Here is an 18354-nt window from a genome sequence, read left to right as displayed (position 1 = left end):
TCTTTGAACTGTCAGAAAATCTTTTCTTTTAGATTCACGTTTCTCAAAATTTTGAAAAAAACTTAGATTTTTTTAAAAGATTAATTGGTTTTCCACTAGTATTTCTTGATATTTATTGAAAATTCAGCATTTATGACAAAAAGAAAATTTTGTCAAATTAGCCGTTTGCGTGAAATTGTTTGAAACTTTGAGTTGTGCTTATTTGTTCTAATTTGTAATCTTTTGACTCAGTCTCGCTAATGACATGTCTAATTGTTTTCCTAAGCAGTTAGAAGTTAATGTATTTATATTTTTTGTTGAAGGCTTAAGTTTGTTATGACTCATTGCAAAAAGTTATTTCAAAAAATAGTGGTTTTTGATCTTAGCAGCAACTTGATCTTATTTCTGTCACTTTTTAGCGTATTCTCAGCAAAGAAAAAGGTCACATCCTCTTTCAAGTGAATTTCTTCAAGGCTGTTTTATCTTTTAAATAATGTTTTTTTGGCTTTGATACTATGAGTTTTAAAAACATTTTTCTGTTATTGGTTTTTTTCCCATTTTCGAAGTTTTTATGGTGTCTTGTCAGCGAATTGGTTTTTTATTGTTTTGTTCTGTATTGGTGTTTTCTGTAGCTGTATGATGTTCTGCATAATGACAGTTATCAATAGCTTTTTTGTAGGTATAAATGAAACTTTTTTCAGGTTGAAGTTAACTTGTTATTTGTTCTTAAAAGGACCGGTCCCATATCGTTTCTGGTGAAATGAAAGTTTTTTTCAGTTTAGTTTTTATCTGATGGTACTTTGACTTTGTTTTTAAGTTTAATTTGTAAATAAATAATATAGACCTTGAGTTTTGGTCATAATCATTGCTTGTTGTTTTTATTTGATTTTGTTGTTTGTCTTATTAGCGGGTATCATCAGCCCTCTAATGAGGCATTATTTAATTTGTTTAGTAGTTCGAGTTTAAAGCGATTTGTTAAATGAATACACCGATAGTTTTCAAACTTTATATGACTTTTTTCCTCATTTGTAGAGAATTAAGTCAAAAATGTGGTTGAGCGGAGTCGGAACATTATGTGCAAACGCACATTACCGAGCCTCCTTGTTTTATTGTATTGTCAACTATGAAAGTTTCAGCTTTAATCTCATTCGTGTCATTCAGTTTCTCTGAGTCTCACTTTAAATATCTTTTACATTGCATGTAATATAACTAACGTTATATCGTTTGCTCAAAATGTCCTGCTATATGTGCTATGAAAAATGCGACAGCAAAAATTTGTTTTCTTGTCAGAAACAGAATTGTACTGAGGAGAAATAATGCGAATCGGCTGCAAGTTTTCTGCAGTGTGTAGATTGCATACTTGCATATACCAAGCGAGGGCACAAAATTCAGGCCTCGAAAGGTATCCAACCGAAAACATGTGAGTCATAAACTCATATCATCAGTGTTTTGCTGTACATATCAACAAGGAGGCTTGGTTATGTGCGATCGCACATAGGGTTCTGACCCCGCTCATCCACATTTTTGGCATGATTGTCTACCAAATGAGGATCAGATAGAAACCCCAAAAATTCAAGTATTTTTAAAATATAATTGGTGTATGAACAAAAAGATTGAGCCTCCAAAGCAAGTAATACAGTGGAGTAAAAAATGACAAATTTTTTTGATGAGATCTGCCAATATTAAGAAAGCGGGTCAAGACGAACAGCAAAATCAACAAACAACAATAACGACAAACATTAGTGGGGTCCAAAACTTTGTCCATTTTAATAACAAAACCAAAATAGCGTCAGATAAAACTGAAGCTAAAGAAAAATAATTTGTGCTTCACTAGAAAATATATCGGACCAGTCCATGATAAGGCTTGGTAACAATTAGACAAAAAAGAACAAAAACAGTACGGTTAATAAATTCGCTTAAATTTCGTAAAAACAATTAGTTCAAGGTAATGTAAACCATCCGAAATCAACTAAAAATATCCCACAGGCTTACGAATACCTATGCTTGTATAGAAGGGCATTAAGACCTGTCGTTATTAAAGTTACATGTCGTTATGCGGTTACAAATGGACAACAAACAAAAACTAAATTAAAACTTGCCCGAAAACGCTATCGAAGCCATATTTCCCCCTCAGTGTTTGTTTGATTGCGCCGTCTTCGAACACCGATAATATAGTATGTGACATCTCATTAATGAGGCTAGGTAACTATAAGACGAAAAAGAAAAAAGGGCAAAATTAAGTAATGCTTTTGTATTTTTTGACGGAAGGTTATTTCCAAAGTCATAAAAGCCATTAATTACAAAATGGAATAGTTAAATAGGTTCGTTTTTTTTCGTACAAAGGAAGCCCTTGAGACCTGCAATCATCCAGAATATGTCTTACGTCTACAAAATTAGCGTCAAATATGACAGAAATTGAAAAGTAATCATCTACTGATATCAGAATCTTTTCAAGCCAAAAAACCGGTCATTATGAAAAATTTCATGCAACTAAAAAGAGAGAGTAAAAGACGGTAAAAGACAAAATTAAAAAATTCAATTGAATTCTTCAAGAAAGTGGTGTCGAAGCCGTTAAAAGCATAATTTATATCTTTAAAGATTTTGATATTGTCAATTGTGCTTTAGATTGAACGCCAATAATGTGATATGTGAACTTTCAATAATGTGATAGTGACAAAACGAGAAAACGTGGAAAATTGGTATATGCCGAAAAATAAAGAGAAAATTGTGAAATCTAGTTTTGTCAAAGCCAGAAAAACATAGCTTAAGGTGTAAAATCGCAATTAGGATTAAATTTCAATTCAAAAGAAAGACGAAGCATTTTTTTCTAGCACCGTGCTAGATATTGACCAAATTAAGAAAAATTCAATAAGCCATTAATTGTTTAAAAGTCAAATATTTTAAAAAATCAAAACGACCATAAGCTTTCAAGTAAAGAACCAGATACAATAATTTGGAGCTGCTTAGGACGCCAATTAGACCTGTCAATAGTGAGCTTTGATTTGAAATGTTCGGTTCTTTAATTTATAAAAAAAAATTGATTTTTTTAAAACTGAAAGATCGACTGATTACAATCCGAATTATCTTTGGGTTGTAACATTCCAAGATTGGTCCAAAACTGGCCCTGCTAATGCTGTTCGATTGTTTAGTATTTTGAATGTTATGGATTCAGATAATTTGTTAGTTTAAAAATCAAAAGTAAATGCTGCGTTTTTGATAATGATTGAGTAAAGTTGGCAAAAAAAGGCAAAGTTTTAATTACAGAGTACTCTCAATGCAAGTTGAAGTAGGAGTAACCCTCTTTTGAGTCTAAAAAAATTGGGTTAGTGGTTTCTGGGTGTGTTTACTATCGGCAAAAATAATTCAAGTGGACTAGAAGCTTCTTTCGTGCCATTTTTGATGAAAAAAAGCTGAATTTTAAAATATTTAGTCAAAATTTTTGCCAAAAAAATTGAATAAAAATAGTCAACAATACTTTTTTGTCTTTAAAAACAAAATCAACAACACGATTTTAAAAAGTTTTTAAAGAAATTAGCAGAACTTACATTTTTCAGTGACTTTGATCTTTCAAAACGGAATAAACAGGTAAGGCTCAGTCGTCATTAGATTTCATCAGTGGCCCAAAGCTGAAGCTGACGTGAGTAGTCTTTAAGTGCTTAGGGTGTTGCAGCTTCTGGGAAGTCCTTAATTCAAAATTATAAGGTCATTTATTGGAGACCAAAATCGTGCATTTTATCGTTTTTCAGCCCAAAATTGTGCATTTTTCACTGTTCCTCATTTTTCGAGTTTTGTTTAGAAGTCTTGAAATGACGTTTGTCAAAATGGATAAGGGTTTTGCCAGATTTAATTACTTTTTATGACAATTTTAAGAGCTATTTGATTTCGTACTGCAAACATAAATAGTAAAAATGATTCTTGTTTTTGCCTTTTTATCGTTAATTCTTTTTGCAAATTTTTGTCAATTTTAAAAGTTTTTTCAGAGTCAGGTAAAATCTCTTCTAGTGTCTGATAATGGGTTATTGTATATTTTTAGTGGCAATTAAAGTGTTTTGAAATTTTTATATGACGATTATAGCAATTTTTCGAATTTTTTTGAAGATTATTTGTTGTCTGTTTTTCTTTCCTTGGGGGTCAGGTAACCTCCTTCAGCTTTTTATAGTATGTACTGTATAGTTGTTGAGGGCAATGCAATGATGTTCAACATTTCTGTATTAAAAAGTTTGCAGTTTATTTATTTTGAAGTTTTTCTTCGAATTTTTTGTTAATTATTGTCATGTTCCTAATTTTGAGGTCATAATGAGCCAACCAATTTTTTAAGGCTCTGCAGACTAAGAAATGATTCTGAAGAAAAAATTATCACAATTTTTAGCAACATTTCATCAAAATTTGCAATTGTTTCAATTTTTTTTGTCGTTTTCTAAGTTTATCGATGTTTATGGGCCAATGAAACTTTTTTAGGTATTGTAGATGTGTTAATGGATAGATTCTGGAGACGTAAAGGTGGTTTTGAAAATTAAGTTTTGTGAAATGAAGAAACTCTTTAATTTTTGCAATTTTCAATTTTTAAGTGTTTCATATTTCTCGATTTTAAAATCTTTAGTGGCCAATAAAACTCTGTCAAGCCTTGTGCGTAAGTTAATGGATGAATTTAAATGGATCAAAGTAGGCTTTCAGTGTAAATATTGAGAGTTTCAGCAATCACTGTATTTGTTTAGTTTGTTTGAAGATTTTGTTTTCTCAAATTTTGAGATCTGTTGGCCAGGAACAGTTTTTCTAAGTTTTTCATTCAAAACTTTGTATTGCATTTCAGGACTTGTCATGCTATGTTTCTTACAATTCAATGAGATTGAATTTTATTGGGCGTTTTCTTTTAAGGTCTTTTCATACATATTTATGATTTTTGAAGTGAAATTGGAAGTGGAGCGAGTAAGCGATTGGTTTTGCGGCGTGAATATTCTACCCGCTAATTTTTAAGTAGAATGAGAAAGTGTGGTTTGAACAAAAATTTGTTTTCTCGCTATTGGTTGTTGTTAACATGCGGCATTTCGACATTGATTTTTAATGTTTTGTTTTTTTTCCAATTCGGGATCTCATTTTTCTAAGTGGTTTTCCTGTTCCAATTATTGTCGATTCCAGGTCTAGTTTTTTAGATTAAAATTCTTTGAATTGTATGTCAGGACTTGTACTGCTTTGTTTTTTAATTCGCTTTACTTTATTAGCACGTTTTTCGTTTTGCTGAAATCACGATGTTCACGCTTGACTTTTGACTCACCTCATTTTTTTAACTTGGTGGATTTTAAATTCTTTCACGTGTTGAGTTGCGCAATGTTGTGAATATGGTCAATGTCAAAAGAGGAAAATCAAAAGAAACGTGATAAACTGATCAAGCCCGTTCATCAAGCCCTCTCTTAATAGCTTTCAATTTAGAGGCTCTATTAAGTATAGTTTTGAAATATAAGAAACTGTCCACCGAATCAGAACACTTTTTCAAACTTGGGACACATTCTGTCAATTTTATCGCTTCTTTTTCGCCTTTATGGTTTCCATCCCAATGTGCGTCAACGGCAGCTGTTTTCCGGCAATATGCCGGCTACGTCTGACGATTGTCCTTCCGGCACTATTCTCCTATTGCGGCTGTTGTATATGATACTCATATATTAATAGTAATGGATATAGTCTTACATTACTTTGGTAGACAAAGTTTTTTTTGTCGCGTCGTATTACATTAAAGATGAGTTTTTATCAAATCAGATTTAATTTTGTAACTTAATTCAATTATTATTTTTGTCCTAGTATAACGTAATTCATTTTTGCCTGGAAGAGAACACGGCAGGAAGTTTTGCATCTTTGCCATTTAAAAATGGTACCAAATATCGTCACGAGTTGAAAACTATTTTCAATTTGATCATTCAATGGAGTAATTATTAACAAATTTGTTCATAGCTCGTTCAAGTCTAAATTGACGTTTACGCTCCTCAAAAATACGTGGAAATATTTTTTTTAACTTTAGGAAACATTCAAGCCGAAAGCAATTGCGAGGTACTTAATAACAGTTAAGCACCAACTAAAGTTTTTCACAAATTTGCTGAAGTATTGTGAGGTATAATCTGTTCTTTTTGAATTAAAATGTTCGAGGGAGTCAGGCATAAAAAATACAAATTAAAAATTGACATCTCGAATCATGGTGCCTTCTCGAAAGACTTCACTCCGCTTTTTTTTCAGGTTTATGTTGATATGTCGTACGATGACATCAAAATCAGCAAGCTGAAGTTCAAAACTGGCTCTGGTGTTGTTAAGAAGAAAAAGAAGTCCAAGAAGCCTAAACATGAGAGTGCAATCGTCAAAGATCCAGACTCTGATTCGGAGGAATTCGATGGCTGGTGGAATGTACGTTCACTTACAAAATTCAGAAACGCTCCCACTGTAAAAGTTTTTTATCTCAGGAAGCAAATACTATCAAGATAAAAAGGTCATTTGTGGTTTCGATGTCGTTATCAAGGTCGCGATTCAATAAATTTGGCTATCGTTTTCTTCTGTTAACTGTGGAAGAATTAGTTGCGATTCTGATTGAGCAGCTATTAATACAACTCCACCATTTTACGTGATGAGCTCCACCCAAAAACTGCACCCCGCATCTTTAGTGTGCGTTTTTTTATTTGTTTAAACAATTTCCCTAAAAAATTAAACGGGAAGATGGCTATTTAAATATTGAAAGGGTCCATTTTTGAGAAAAACAAAGTTTTGTTGGTCAGAGTCATCGCAAAGCATTGCGAGGCACTATTAAAATAAGTATGTACAGCAAAGATCGGCTTTAAGGAGACTTTTTGTTGTTCCAAACGCTTTGTTAAGTTGACTTTGTGAGATCGGTGCTTTTATGCAGACAACTAAACTGGTGTCATTGGAAACACTGAATCGATTGATGAGACTTTTTTAATTACTTAATTGTTCAACGAAAAACAAGTCTTGAAATTATAATTGCCTGTTTTTGCCTTTTCTCTTTTAAATCAGGCACACGTAAATGCGAAGCTATGTTTGAATTGAATAAAATAGATGTGATAAGATAGCTAACAAGGCGGCTCGGTAATGTGCGATGGCACATAAGGTTCCGACCCCGCCCATCCACAAATTTGGCATAATTGTCTACCAAATGAGGAACAGATAGAAGAACCCAAAAATTATTTTTTGCGATTCCCAAAAAAGCCCAAGTATGATAACTCTCTTCTTAGTTTGCTTCTACCTTTTCTATCTTTTTAGAAGCAGCTATGTAGGTGCTAGTGCCAAGTACTATATTGTATGAAGACAGAGTTATCGTTGCAATATCCTTTCTAATAAAGGCTTTTAATTGCAAGTTTTTGCTAAGTGCTATTCGAAGCGCGGGTTCGGTAAAAACGCTCTTTTTCTGCTACAAGTTTTTCAATTCAAGTAATATGGAAAGCAACTGAACTGTACTGAGCACAATCGTCTGTCTGAATTTCAAGATAATAAAATGCGTGCTGTATGAATTTATAAAAGTCTTTTTCAACCAATCAAAATTTAGCATCGTCATATTACGGCTCTTTAGAAAAAGCGGAGGCGATGGGTTTCGAACCTGTAATCTTATGATTATAAACAGGGTTGCCTAGTGTGCTGTGCCAAGTGGGTCTTGATTAGTGGTATTGTCAAAGTCAAGGGATTTACTGGGCTAATTAAGTATAAATGGAAAGCAACATCAATAGTGGTTTGTTCTAAGTTTTTATTGAGTATTCCAGATCAAAATGCTGAAAGTTTACTGTCTGTTTGCTCTTTTGTGGCCTCTTGTTTTGTCGTCTGATGTATGCGAAGAAATTGAGCTGGGGAACGCGACCGCTGTATGTTGTGAAAAGAATACTACATTCCGCGTTGGCCAAGTGGATGTGAGTTTCGTGCCATATCGGAGCCATATGTGTCCAGTTGGTGATGGTGGGATTGAAGATTTGTGTCCTCGGTTCTTGCCAAGTGTTTCAATGATGTTCGTGTTGGTCGTGGCAGGCGTAGTAAGCATGCAGTAGAAAAATAGAGACGTGCAGTGTTGTATAAAAATAGATTAAAAATGTCGGATGACGTAGTGGTGAGGCTCGATTCGTAAATTAAGGGCCTCCTGACCGCCCACAACTCTCCTTAAATGAGGCATAAGGCTGCTTCGTCTAGGAATGAGGGCTGTTTTTCTGAGTACGTCCAGGTTCGTGGGCTCGCCCTGCCACACGTAGGTAATTTGCACGTAAGTGCGGTAAATGGGCGTCTGTGGTATGCCCATTTTTATAAGCAGGGCGAGCCTCCCGTCGAAGGAGAAGAGTTGTGGGGGGTCAGGCTGATAGTTCATTTTCTCTGCTACTGTTTTCTTCGCTGTTAACAATGAAAGTGGGACTGAATAGATAAAGTGATGAATAGTTTCTTTTTTTTCTGAGTAAGGTTAGAGTGGGAGGCCGTTCATTAGATTTTGTATCAGTATGACAGTTGTTTGATAATCTCTTCGGGTTTATTTGCATTTTTCCCAGGAAGATTAATGTAGTAGTGATCTGTCAAGTGTGGCAGTTCCATTTGCTCCACGTTGTGAGGGGAGTAAAGTAATGAAGTAAATCCCTCGGCATGGCAGTAAATGACAGTCACTAATGAAGTTTTCGGAAGTAATTCCCTCGGTATGGCAGTAATTGACAGTCACTAATGGAAGTTTTGGAGGAAAGTAAATTGAGAACAGTGTGATTGACTGCTCTATTGATCAAGTTATTCAGAATACGTTTACTGCGGAGAGGTCAAACTTTAATAGCGGCGTTACTCATCGACTATTGGATCTTTTATCGAAGCTTTGCAAAAACGATTGTAATAACGAAGAAACGGAATATTCTATTTTATCAAAGTATGGACACTAAAAGGTTCGTTAATTACCTATAACAATTTAGGATTTCATAGGCTAGCATTAATATTTTTTTTTAAAACAGAATTATCGTGTTTAGAACGACACGAGGCAGACAAGATTTGCTAATCGAAATGAACGAGTTCAAACATCAGTACTACGATCGGAAAAAATTAATAAGTCTCGGATGGAAAGAAGTGGAAACAGTCGATGGGCGGGGTATAAATAGTTGGAACTCCTTAAAGAATAAATTAACTATAGAAGGTAAAGGGGGACTGGTTGGAGAGAATGGTTGGCCAAAGGTACCATTGGCAATAAATAATGAAGAAATTGTGGGATTGCAAGAAAGTTTAGTGGAAGGGTTCCGGGGCTGTAGAAATCAGGGCGATGTGTATAATTATGTTAGTAAATTAAAGTTGGAGAGTGGTGATAGCAGGTTGTATCAAGAAGTGTGGTCGTATGCTGGTTTGTGTAATTCAATAGGTTGGACGTTTTGTGTGGATGGTTTGATGAGTGGTGTTTTGCCTGATGGTTTTACTGGTGTAAGGAGAGATGCCATGGTACAATGGAATGAGTGGTGGACGGCGGCACATGTTGAAATTGGGGGTAATGATAGTGTTTCGAAAACGCCGTGTGGTGAGAAATTGTTTCTCATTTGTGGAAGTTATCAGACATCAAGGGATTTTAATAATGTTATGGGTACTCAGCAATATTTTATGGATTTAATTAAGAGGGGTCCTTCTGCAAGTGGTTTGGGAAAGGATGTTTGGTTTTTCATTCCGACGAAAGATAATGTGTTGTGCCAGCCTTCGTTGTGTGCGCATGCTGTTTTAACTTTTACAAGAGGTTTGTCGTTGGTGACTGGCTGGGAGGCGCGTGATCAATCGAATCAAGTTGTTGTTGATCGGACTTTGGGATCGTTTGCTTATGGTGTACGTAAAGGTGTGGTAAAAAGAATTGTAATATCAAATAAAAATAAAAAGGCAGTGTTAGACTGGGCGAAAGAAAGAGAAGTATCAACTGGTGGTGCTAGTGATGTGACTGAGCATGTGCAAAGTTTTGCTAATAGTGGTCTAATTTTAAAAACAAATAACAAACGAGGTAATCGAAGAAAATGGGGTGGGAAACGGGAAACGAAAACGCAATCGAACGATAACGAGAATTTTGTGTATTCGTTTCTTCCTCCAAAGGATCCTTCAATGGAATAAGTGAGTTGTTCAACTTTAATTTACATTTTTTTTTTGGGTTGGAACTATACTGCCAGGGTTTTTTTTTCAAATTTTTTGAGATTTTATTATTTCAAGCCCGTGCCCTTTCAACGTGTTTTGAAAGGATCTTTTTTTGTTGATACTGAGCAATCGGTAAGGGTCCTGTCTGTGTTAGTTTGGTTTTGTTTTGGAAAAAAAAGGATGTTTCGTGAGTTTTTTGGGTCGTTATTTTGCACAGTCGTATGTAGTGTAAGCAATTAATATTTTGACTTTCAATCGCGTGCCCTTCGAAGTGATAACAAGGTGGGATGTTAATTTTTGTTGATAATGGTTGGGAATAGATTGGTTAATAATAGTTTGCTATGTTAGGGGTGCTTGCTCATTGTGCTCACGAGTTGTGACTCACGAGTAAAAAAAAATTATTTTTTTTGGACAGAAGTAAAAAATTAAATTGGTAAGAAATTAAGAATAAGAAGAGGAGGCGTTACATTTGAATAATTTGCGGTGTTTATAAAATAAGTACTACATTAAATTAATTGCGACTCATGAAAAAAGATTTTAAAAAAGTATTTCGGATAAAATTTAGAGAAAATTATGCAAGTCTAAGTGAATACACGGATGCCAACAGGGTCGAACTCAATGGGGTCGTCATTGTCCATTTGAATAAAATCCCAGAATTAGTGGGCTAGTTGGGTACCTTGGGATGAAGTAATGAAATGGTAAACGTAGGTGTAATTTTCCCAGGTTGTGTAGAAAAAACATTTTTTCGTGAGAAGGCCTGTATGGGAGTGTGCCCAGATCACGATGGTTCCATTTTGTAATATTGCGTATTCGTTGAAAAAACATTCCCTATATTGGATTCCGACTTTTACGCAAACGTTGATGTTGTGGCTGGTGTGTAATTTTGGGGCGATGTCTTCTGGGCCGACGTAATTTCGGATTTGGTCCCAAATGCTTGTCATGATTTTTAAGAAAATTCAAAATTGTTGAGGTGCTAGGTTTTGAGATTTGTAAATATCAGGGAAAGAATAAGTAAATATGGTTTTTTTTAAAAAAAAATTACAGGTCAAATTCGCCTTCTAAAAATTCTTCTTTGGTGTTCTGTAAGAAATTCAAAAAGGTAAGAAAATTTGGATGATCTGGTTCCAAAGTGATTTTTTTGTCTTGATTATTGTCCAAGAAGTTAATCCAGAAGCATAAGGTATTGCAGGGGAATATGAAGTATTCAGAAAAGACTGCAAGTTTTATATCAAAATCAGTGAGAAAGTATGCATAAAGTGGAAATTGGGTTGGAATTGGAGAGATGTAAGGAATGGTGTCTTCTGATTGGTCAATTGTGGTGAAAGTTGGGGTTGGTGGATAAGACATAAGATAAGATTTTTAATGGAATATAAATGCAAATGTTTGAGGAAATTTACATGGAGTCATCTGAGAATGGAATGGGTGATGGGGGAGAAATTGGAATATAATTTAATTCAGTTGAATTGTGGTCTGATGTAGGGTCAGGGCTGTCGGGACTTTCAGAAATGGTTGGTTGCGATGGTTCTACTGCAACTGGTTCTCTTTCTGAATTAAGATAGAAATTCACATTAATATAATTATTTCCCGATTGTATGCATTGTAGAATTGTTTGCCATGCGGCTGATGTCTCATTCACTGTAAGGGGGATAAAAGAAATTGAATAAATATTGTTGACAATATTGTCCTGTTGCATGTTAATACTAATTATTGCTTCACGATCTGTAAAAAAGGCAATGCTGTATTCAGTAATATAAGCTGGCTGGCCGTTGAATGTAGTGTTAATGCGCGGCTCAACTTTAATTCTGAAGTGATATACTGGATTCATTATAAAATGTTTGAAATAGTGCAAAAGGTAAAATTTTAGTTGTAGGAAAATTGTTTAAGTTGTTTGAAATAAATTCCAAGTTTCTATCCGCGAAGAAATTGTAATAGGTTGAGAGAATGAACAGTTAGCAATGAAGAGTGTTGCTGGTAGTTAGCAGGCAGAAGGTAGTTTGAATGATTGATAGTGTTGCGGGGGAAGTGGGGGAAATTTGACATTTTGATTAATTGGGATTGTGGGGAATTATCCCTGGTTGGATTGATTAGTGTTCCATTATAGGCTGTCATTGTGATTGATGGACAGTTCGCCTTCCGGGTTAATGGATTTCCTTCTTTTTCTCGCTTTGACAGATAATTGATAAGTTTCCTTTAGGAGTTGCATCTTATTACTCCGTGGTTTAGTGCGTCAGTATAAATTCTTTTTAAAAATAAATTCGTCGCTGGATAAAAAGGTAGGGAGCAAATCCCCGCCTTTAACAATGGAGGTTTAAGGGGAATTGCTCTGTATTTTTTCCTTGTTGATATTTCTCAAAGAATAATTGCAAGTAATGAAAATTTCGGTTTAATACTCGAGTAATATCAAAATTTTGAATTAAGTTTTCGCAAATGTAATGGTAGGTACTTTCCAGATGGAGGATGGGTCTCTCTGGTTTATTTAGGGCTATTATAAATGTTGTTAATTAATAATTTTTTTAAAAAAAAATTTTATTTTTAAGTTTTGTTTTCCTTGCTCACTGCTAACACAAAATTTTTAGTTTGCGGCAGAGTAGAAGTGAGTGTAATTGATAACTTTTAACAAGTGACTTAGTTCAGTGGTTAGTATCTCTGGCCGTTGAGCTGGGGTTCCGGGTTCGAATCCCGGCGGGTTCCCGGTGCTTCCATAATATGGGAAAATCTGGGAAAGGGCAAAGGGGTGTAAGGGTAAGCTAGGGTAAGGGTAAGGGGGTAGAGAAGAGGGGAAGGGTAAAAAAAATTTAACATTTTTTTTCTTTTTTTTTGGTTTATAAGCTGTTTTTACGGACCACGCGGCCGTCCCACTTAGCGCAGTTGGTAGCGCGCTGCACTCTCATGCTGAAGTTGAGGGTTCGAGTCCCGGTCAGGTTTTTTTTTTCTAAACGTTTCCTGTATTGATTGTTCTGAGAGGGTACGCTCCGTAATGGGATATCGGTGGGTGTTCCGGTATGTGTATAGATGGGCTGACTCGGTGCGGCAGGCCTGTTGACATGATCAATTTTGATAGTTGGTTCTTCGTTACGTTTTAGTCTTCTGATGTAGTCTCTTAGGAATGTGTAAGGAGTGCGGGGTTTATTTATGTTTTCTTCGTTTTGGTTTTCGAACTCAGTTTTAATTTCGAGTGGTAGTACTAGTGAGCATTTGTGCAGGGGATGTTCTGGATGTTCTTGTAGGTATTCATAGTCATTCAATGCGACAACTTGTACTGGTTTTGTTTTTATTCGCCGTCCTTCGTGTGTTATTCGGAAAGGGAAACGTCGGTGAAGTTTTGCCCATTTGTGTAAAAGATGCGAATAAGTTAGATGTAGTAATACGCTAATCAAGAAGGATAAAAATCCGAAAAGAAGAGACATTTTCCATGGTATGTACTGTTCGAATCGGTGTTCGAGTTCGGGCTTGAATGCTCTTATTCTTTCTAAAATTGGTTCGGCCATTTGTTCTATTGATTTGCTGTTTGTTCGTCGTTTTTCCATTTGTTTAAACTCTGGTTGAATTTGCTGAAGAATTTGAATTTGTGCCTCAGATCTTGATGAGAAGTTTGGTAGTTCATCCAATGGGGGCAGTAGTTTGAAGAGTGTACTTATTGGATCTGGTAATTGAAAATCTAACCGTATTGCCGGTACTGTGTCACAAGCAGTGAGGTCTGAGCGAAGATGAACATTTGGTCCTCTAAGCTGTTTTCCACATCCCAGTGTGATGATACACACTCTGCACCCAGGATGCTCAATTCTTGCTAATGGATTGCTGCCATTACCAGCGCTTTCGATGAGTGTATAATCGTCTTTGGACGATGTTATTAACCAACGACCGAAGCCGAGATTGCGTGCTTTTTCAGTCAACGGCAATTCTACTACATCCAGTTGACAGCGTTGCAATGCAAGTAGCTCGTCATCGTGGTAAAGTAAAGTAGCCATACAGGACTGATAAGTCTGTTCTGTTGGAATGGCTTTGGTGCATATTGCGTATTTTTGGGATCCGATACAATTTGCGAGCTCGTCTTCATCGATAAACGCTAGTTCTTCTCCGTCGTCTGAGACGGCCATGTATTTGGCTTCAAGTCGCCAAACTAAAGCTTTACTCGTATCCCCGTCCGGCATTGGGATCGGAATGGCATGCAATACGTTCATAACTGTACTTTTTGAAGCCATTGGAATTGCAAGTGTAAGTATAAGACCTGCGTCAATTGCCTCGACTTGTGTGACTAATTTCGTTTCATAGTACGAGAGAATCTCTTGGATTGGTACGGCTAGAGATAATCGATCCTGTTGTCCATTTTGTTGCAAATGAACAATCGTAAGAATTTCATGCAACTGCTCCCTTGGGACTAGTGACATTGGTAATAGTTGATTCATGAGAGGCGTCAAGGCATTCAGTATGTTGATTCGAAACGTATAAAGGGCCGATCGGTATGGTTTGATGTTAGCAAGTATTGCTTGAAAAATATTGCTAAGTACAAGACTATATTGATTGATTTGTTCTCTTACGTATAAGTATTGGATGCAGTTTCTCATGTGGTGCACGTTTTGTCGTAACGCCTTGAATTGTCCTTCAGCAAGTTCCCAGTTCCTGTTTTGTGTCTCTATTATTTCGTTCTGGGCTTCTTTGATGGCTTTCAGTTCACCTGATACAACATAGAATTTTTCATTGTTTTGGATTGTTATTTGTTCGACATGATCGGTTAGGTATTGAAGATAAGCCATTGCTTGTCTGATGTTTTTCTGGTTTCTAGCCACTCTTTTGTCGCATCCTCCAAACACTGATTTGATGAAGCATAGTAATTTGTCGCCTGTTCCTATTCCAATTCCCAGCACTGCGGCTGCTGCTGCTGCGGCAGCCGCACCGCGGGGTTGTCTTTGCAGTGTTGTAGAAGTTTGACTGTTTGCTCTTAGTAGTGTGTTCATTTCCAATTTGAGGTTTACAATGTCGTGTTGGGCCTGTTGGTTTTCTATCATTGTTTGTTGCGCTATCCAGTGGAGGCCTGCTGTCGAGTCAGTCATATTTGTGAAGTTCAATGGGCATCCATAATTTTCTGAAGTCCACATTTTGTCTATCTCTTTTGTCAGGTTGATCAGTTTGTCTTCCACTGTTTTGTTATATATTGGGTAGGGGACCAGGATTTCAGTTTTGACAAATTTTTCTGTCAATAGAATTTTCTGATGAAGGTTGAATAATACTCCATCTTTTGTTGCCACCGATGGTTGGTTCGTTTTCATCAAGGGTAAAAGTTGTAGTAAAAATAGTACGATATTGAGCATTTTGCTAACTAGGTTTGTTTGTGAAATTGAATTAGAGTCTTTGTGCGACCGATTTTGAGGTACAAAATTTTGGAAAATGATTTGAGCTGTGTCTTTTTTCCTTTTAAATTAGGATTTTTTTTGGAGTGTTTTCATTGGTTGGTGACGTATTTAATGTGTATGTATAATAGAGAATTGGTGCTCAATTCCTATTGGCTGTCATCTTTGAAGCCAAAAGTTTGGTGAAGGTTTCCGTTGATCTCCCGACGGTGAAGTGTTAGCGGAACAATTCTTCGTCTGTTTTGAAGCGTTGGGCCAAGGTCCGCTAGTTCTCTGTTGGATACTCTTTGAGGAAGTGGTGAAGATGTTCTGGGTTTGTCGTGTTGAGCAATAGCACTATTGCTCTCGTTATTTTCAATTTGTGAAATGGTGCCTCCTATAAGGGAGTGCTCATTGTTCTCGTCGGATCTCGGTTGTTGGACATCATCGCTTGAGGTTGTATTGTTGTAAATATCGTTGATCGAGTTGGTCCGGTAGAAGGTTTCGCCTGTAGTGTCTAATATTGGGGGCGTGTAGACGGGGCTATTAACGTCATCAAATAGATCGCCAAGATTTTCAGATGAATCGAACGTGAAGTCATTGAGACTTTGGTTTCGCGACTGTGAGCTTGTTGCTTGAGTCTGCAATGCTCTCATCATGATCAGTTTCTGTTGTATCAATTGTCAGGTTGGGGTCTGGGATGTGGTCAAGTGGGAAGTAAGTTATTACTTTGACCTGTTCTTCCTTTGCTTTTTCTGATGGTTGTAAGAGGTTATATAGCGAGTTTTCTCGGGCCAATGCCAGATGATCATTTCTGCGAAGGTTGTATCGTCGATTTGAGCCAAAACGACTGTCGGACGGTAAGAAGTTTGAGTTATTTGAGAAGACGTAGTCTCCTGTATCAATTGATTCTGGTGTTTCTTGCGTGTTTGCGCTTGGAACTGAGCCTTCCACGAAGAATGCATCTTGGTCAAACGTCGGTTCGTGTGTCATATCATGAAATTGTATTGGCGGGTCTTCAGAAGAAAAATTAGCTGTTTGGATGTTTGAGTTGAAAGAAACTGACTGGACATCTGGTGTTGTTATGGGTAGCTGCATGTTGTCTTCGTTAATGTGGTACCTGACTTGGTTGTCGAACAGCTGTGGTTCTCTCTCTTCTTCTGGTATGGTGGGATCTGCTTCAAAGTTTTCGGGGTCTACATGTTCGAGGTCTTCTACTTGATATTGAGGTTTCACAGGTCGAAGTCTCATTCGATGGATACATTGCGTGTAATTTGTGTTGGTTTTGCGTACAATGTAGTTTGCATTCGTGAGCAATTTTTCTACTCTGTATAATGGTATCCACCTGCTTTGCTGTTTATTCATCACTGCTACTTGTGTTGTGCTTTTTGGGTCAAGGATCAGGCAGTATGATTTGGGTTTTAGTGGTGTGGCGTTGGCTTTTCTGTCATAGTACTTTTTATATTTCAGATAAGACGAGATAAGGTTGTCTTTTACGCTGGAGAAAAGCTCCGTAGTTTTGTCTTGTAGCTCTTTAATGCGGTCGTATTTTGGGTGAGACTCCCATAATTTTGTATTCTGAAATCTGAGGTCCAAAGGATTTATCGGTGTTCTGCCGTGAAAGACGTCAGATGGCGTGCACCCAAGAGCTGGTGCAAATGTTGTGTTGTGTATGAATACTGCAATGTCAACGTATCTATGCCAGTCCGAGGAAGTTTGGTTTTCGTTAATTCGCAAGATTTGTTTGAGCGGTGCGTGGTTTCTTTCGAGTAAGCCAATGGTTTGCGCATGTTTCAGTGTGCAATGTTTGAGCTCTACCTCCAATAGGTTTGCTAGTTCGCTCATTAATTCGGATGTAAACGCAGTTCCAAGGTCACATATGATTCTTGAGGGAATGTACGAGTGTCTCAGAAAAATTGAGACAAGGGCTCGTGCTACGGTGTCTGCGTCGCCTTTCATAAGAGGTGTGGCGAAAAGGTACTTCGAGAACACGTCAATACCTGAGAGAATGTACGTGTAGGGAGAAGGGTGCATCTTTCCCACCAGATCTATTAGTAAAAGGTCTGCTGGGAAGTTTTGTAGAGACGAAAGTGGTTGTAATGGAGGTTTCAATGCAGATGTTGGTGCTGGTTTTGTTTGCAAGCATGTGAGACAGTTTCTGATATATTCTGTTAGGCGATCAGTGAAGTTCGGGAAGTAAAATCGTTTTCTAAATTCTGCTATTGTCAGTGAGACTCCTTTGTGCCCACTCCAGACACTGTTATGAATTCTGTAGAGTACTTCTTTCTGTAAGTGCGACGGGACGCAATATTGTTTAATAAATTGGTTTCCAGTGTGGTTATAGAACTTGCGATGAAGGACGCGTTCTGTTATCGATAGTCTTGGGAACTGCTTGAGATACTTTTTTAGGTCACTGGATAGATATTGTCCTGTAGTCGGTGAACCTCTCTCAAACCAGAGCAGTACCCGTTTGATATCTTTGTCTTGTTGTTGTTCGGCACGGAGGTCTAAAGGTGCGTGCCCATGAGTGATGAATTCATCCAATGGGTTTTGTTCATGCATGGCGTTTATTTGTTGCGTTTCAGGTGCAAGAATTTGCAGTTGAACGTCAGCTCGAACATTCATAGGATCTTCTCCGCTGGTTTGTTTTCTCTCAAGTAAGTATGTTTTCATAATTTTGGGGGTATCGTCATTTTCTGAGCTGCTCAGATAACTGATTGAATTGTCAGGTGTATCTGCTGCTGTGTTGATTTCGATTTCGTGCATCGGTATGCGTGAGTTGATGCGTAGCTCGAGCTTCTCTTTCGGGTTTATGTGTATTCTCGACAGATAGTCCGCTGCTAAATTGGCTTTTCCGGGTATGTGTCCCAGTATGATGTCGAAGCTGAGTGCATGATCGAGAGCATTCCAAAGTGTTGGCGGTATGATTTTTGTTTGAAAGAACCTGGTT

At 36.9% G+C, this 18354-nt stretch overlaps 1 protein-coding gene across 2 annotated transcripts in view; it reads left to right on the top strand.

Annotated features, from left to right (window-relative positions):
* Positions 1-18354, top strand: part of LOC142349618 (protein FRG1-like) — a 281897-nt gene that overhangs the window by 239317 nt on the left and 24226 nt on the right. For both annotated transcript variants that reach the window (XR_012760838.1, XM_075401304.1), the window contains exon 2: positions 6200-6366. Coding sequence is in view for 1 of the 2 variants with exons in the window: in XM_075401304.1 (XP_075257419.1) it covers positions 6214-6366 (153 nt within the window). In the remaining variant the exon portion in view is untranslated. The remainder of the gene's footprint in view (positions 1-6199; positions 6367-18354) is intronic.

The sequence above is a fragment of the Convolutriloba macropyga genome, chromosome 11 (assembly GCF_964194025.1).
Source record: "Convolutriloba macropyga chromosome 11, txConMacr16.3, whole genome shotgun sequence".
NCBI lineage: Eukaryota > Metazoa > Xenacoelomorpha > Acoela > Convolutidae > Convolutriloba > Convolutriloba macropyga.
Note: the sequence above shows the minus strand (reverse complement) of the source record. Positions and strands in the feature narration are given on the sequence as shown.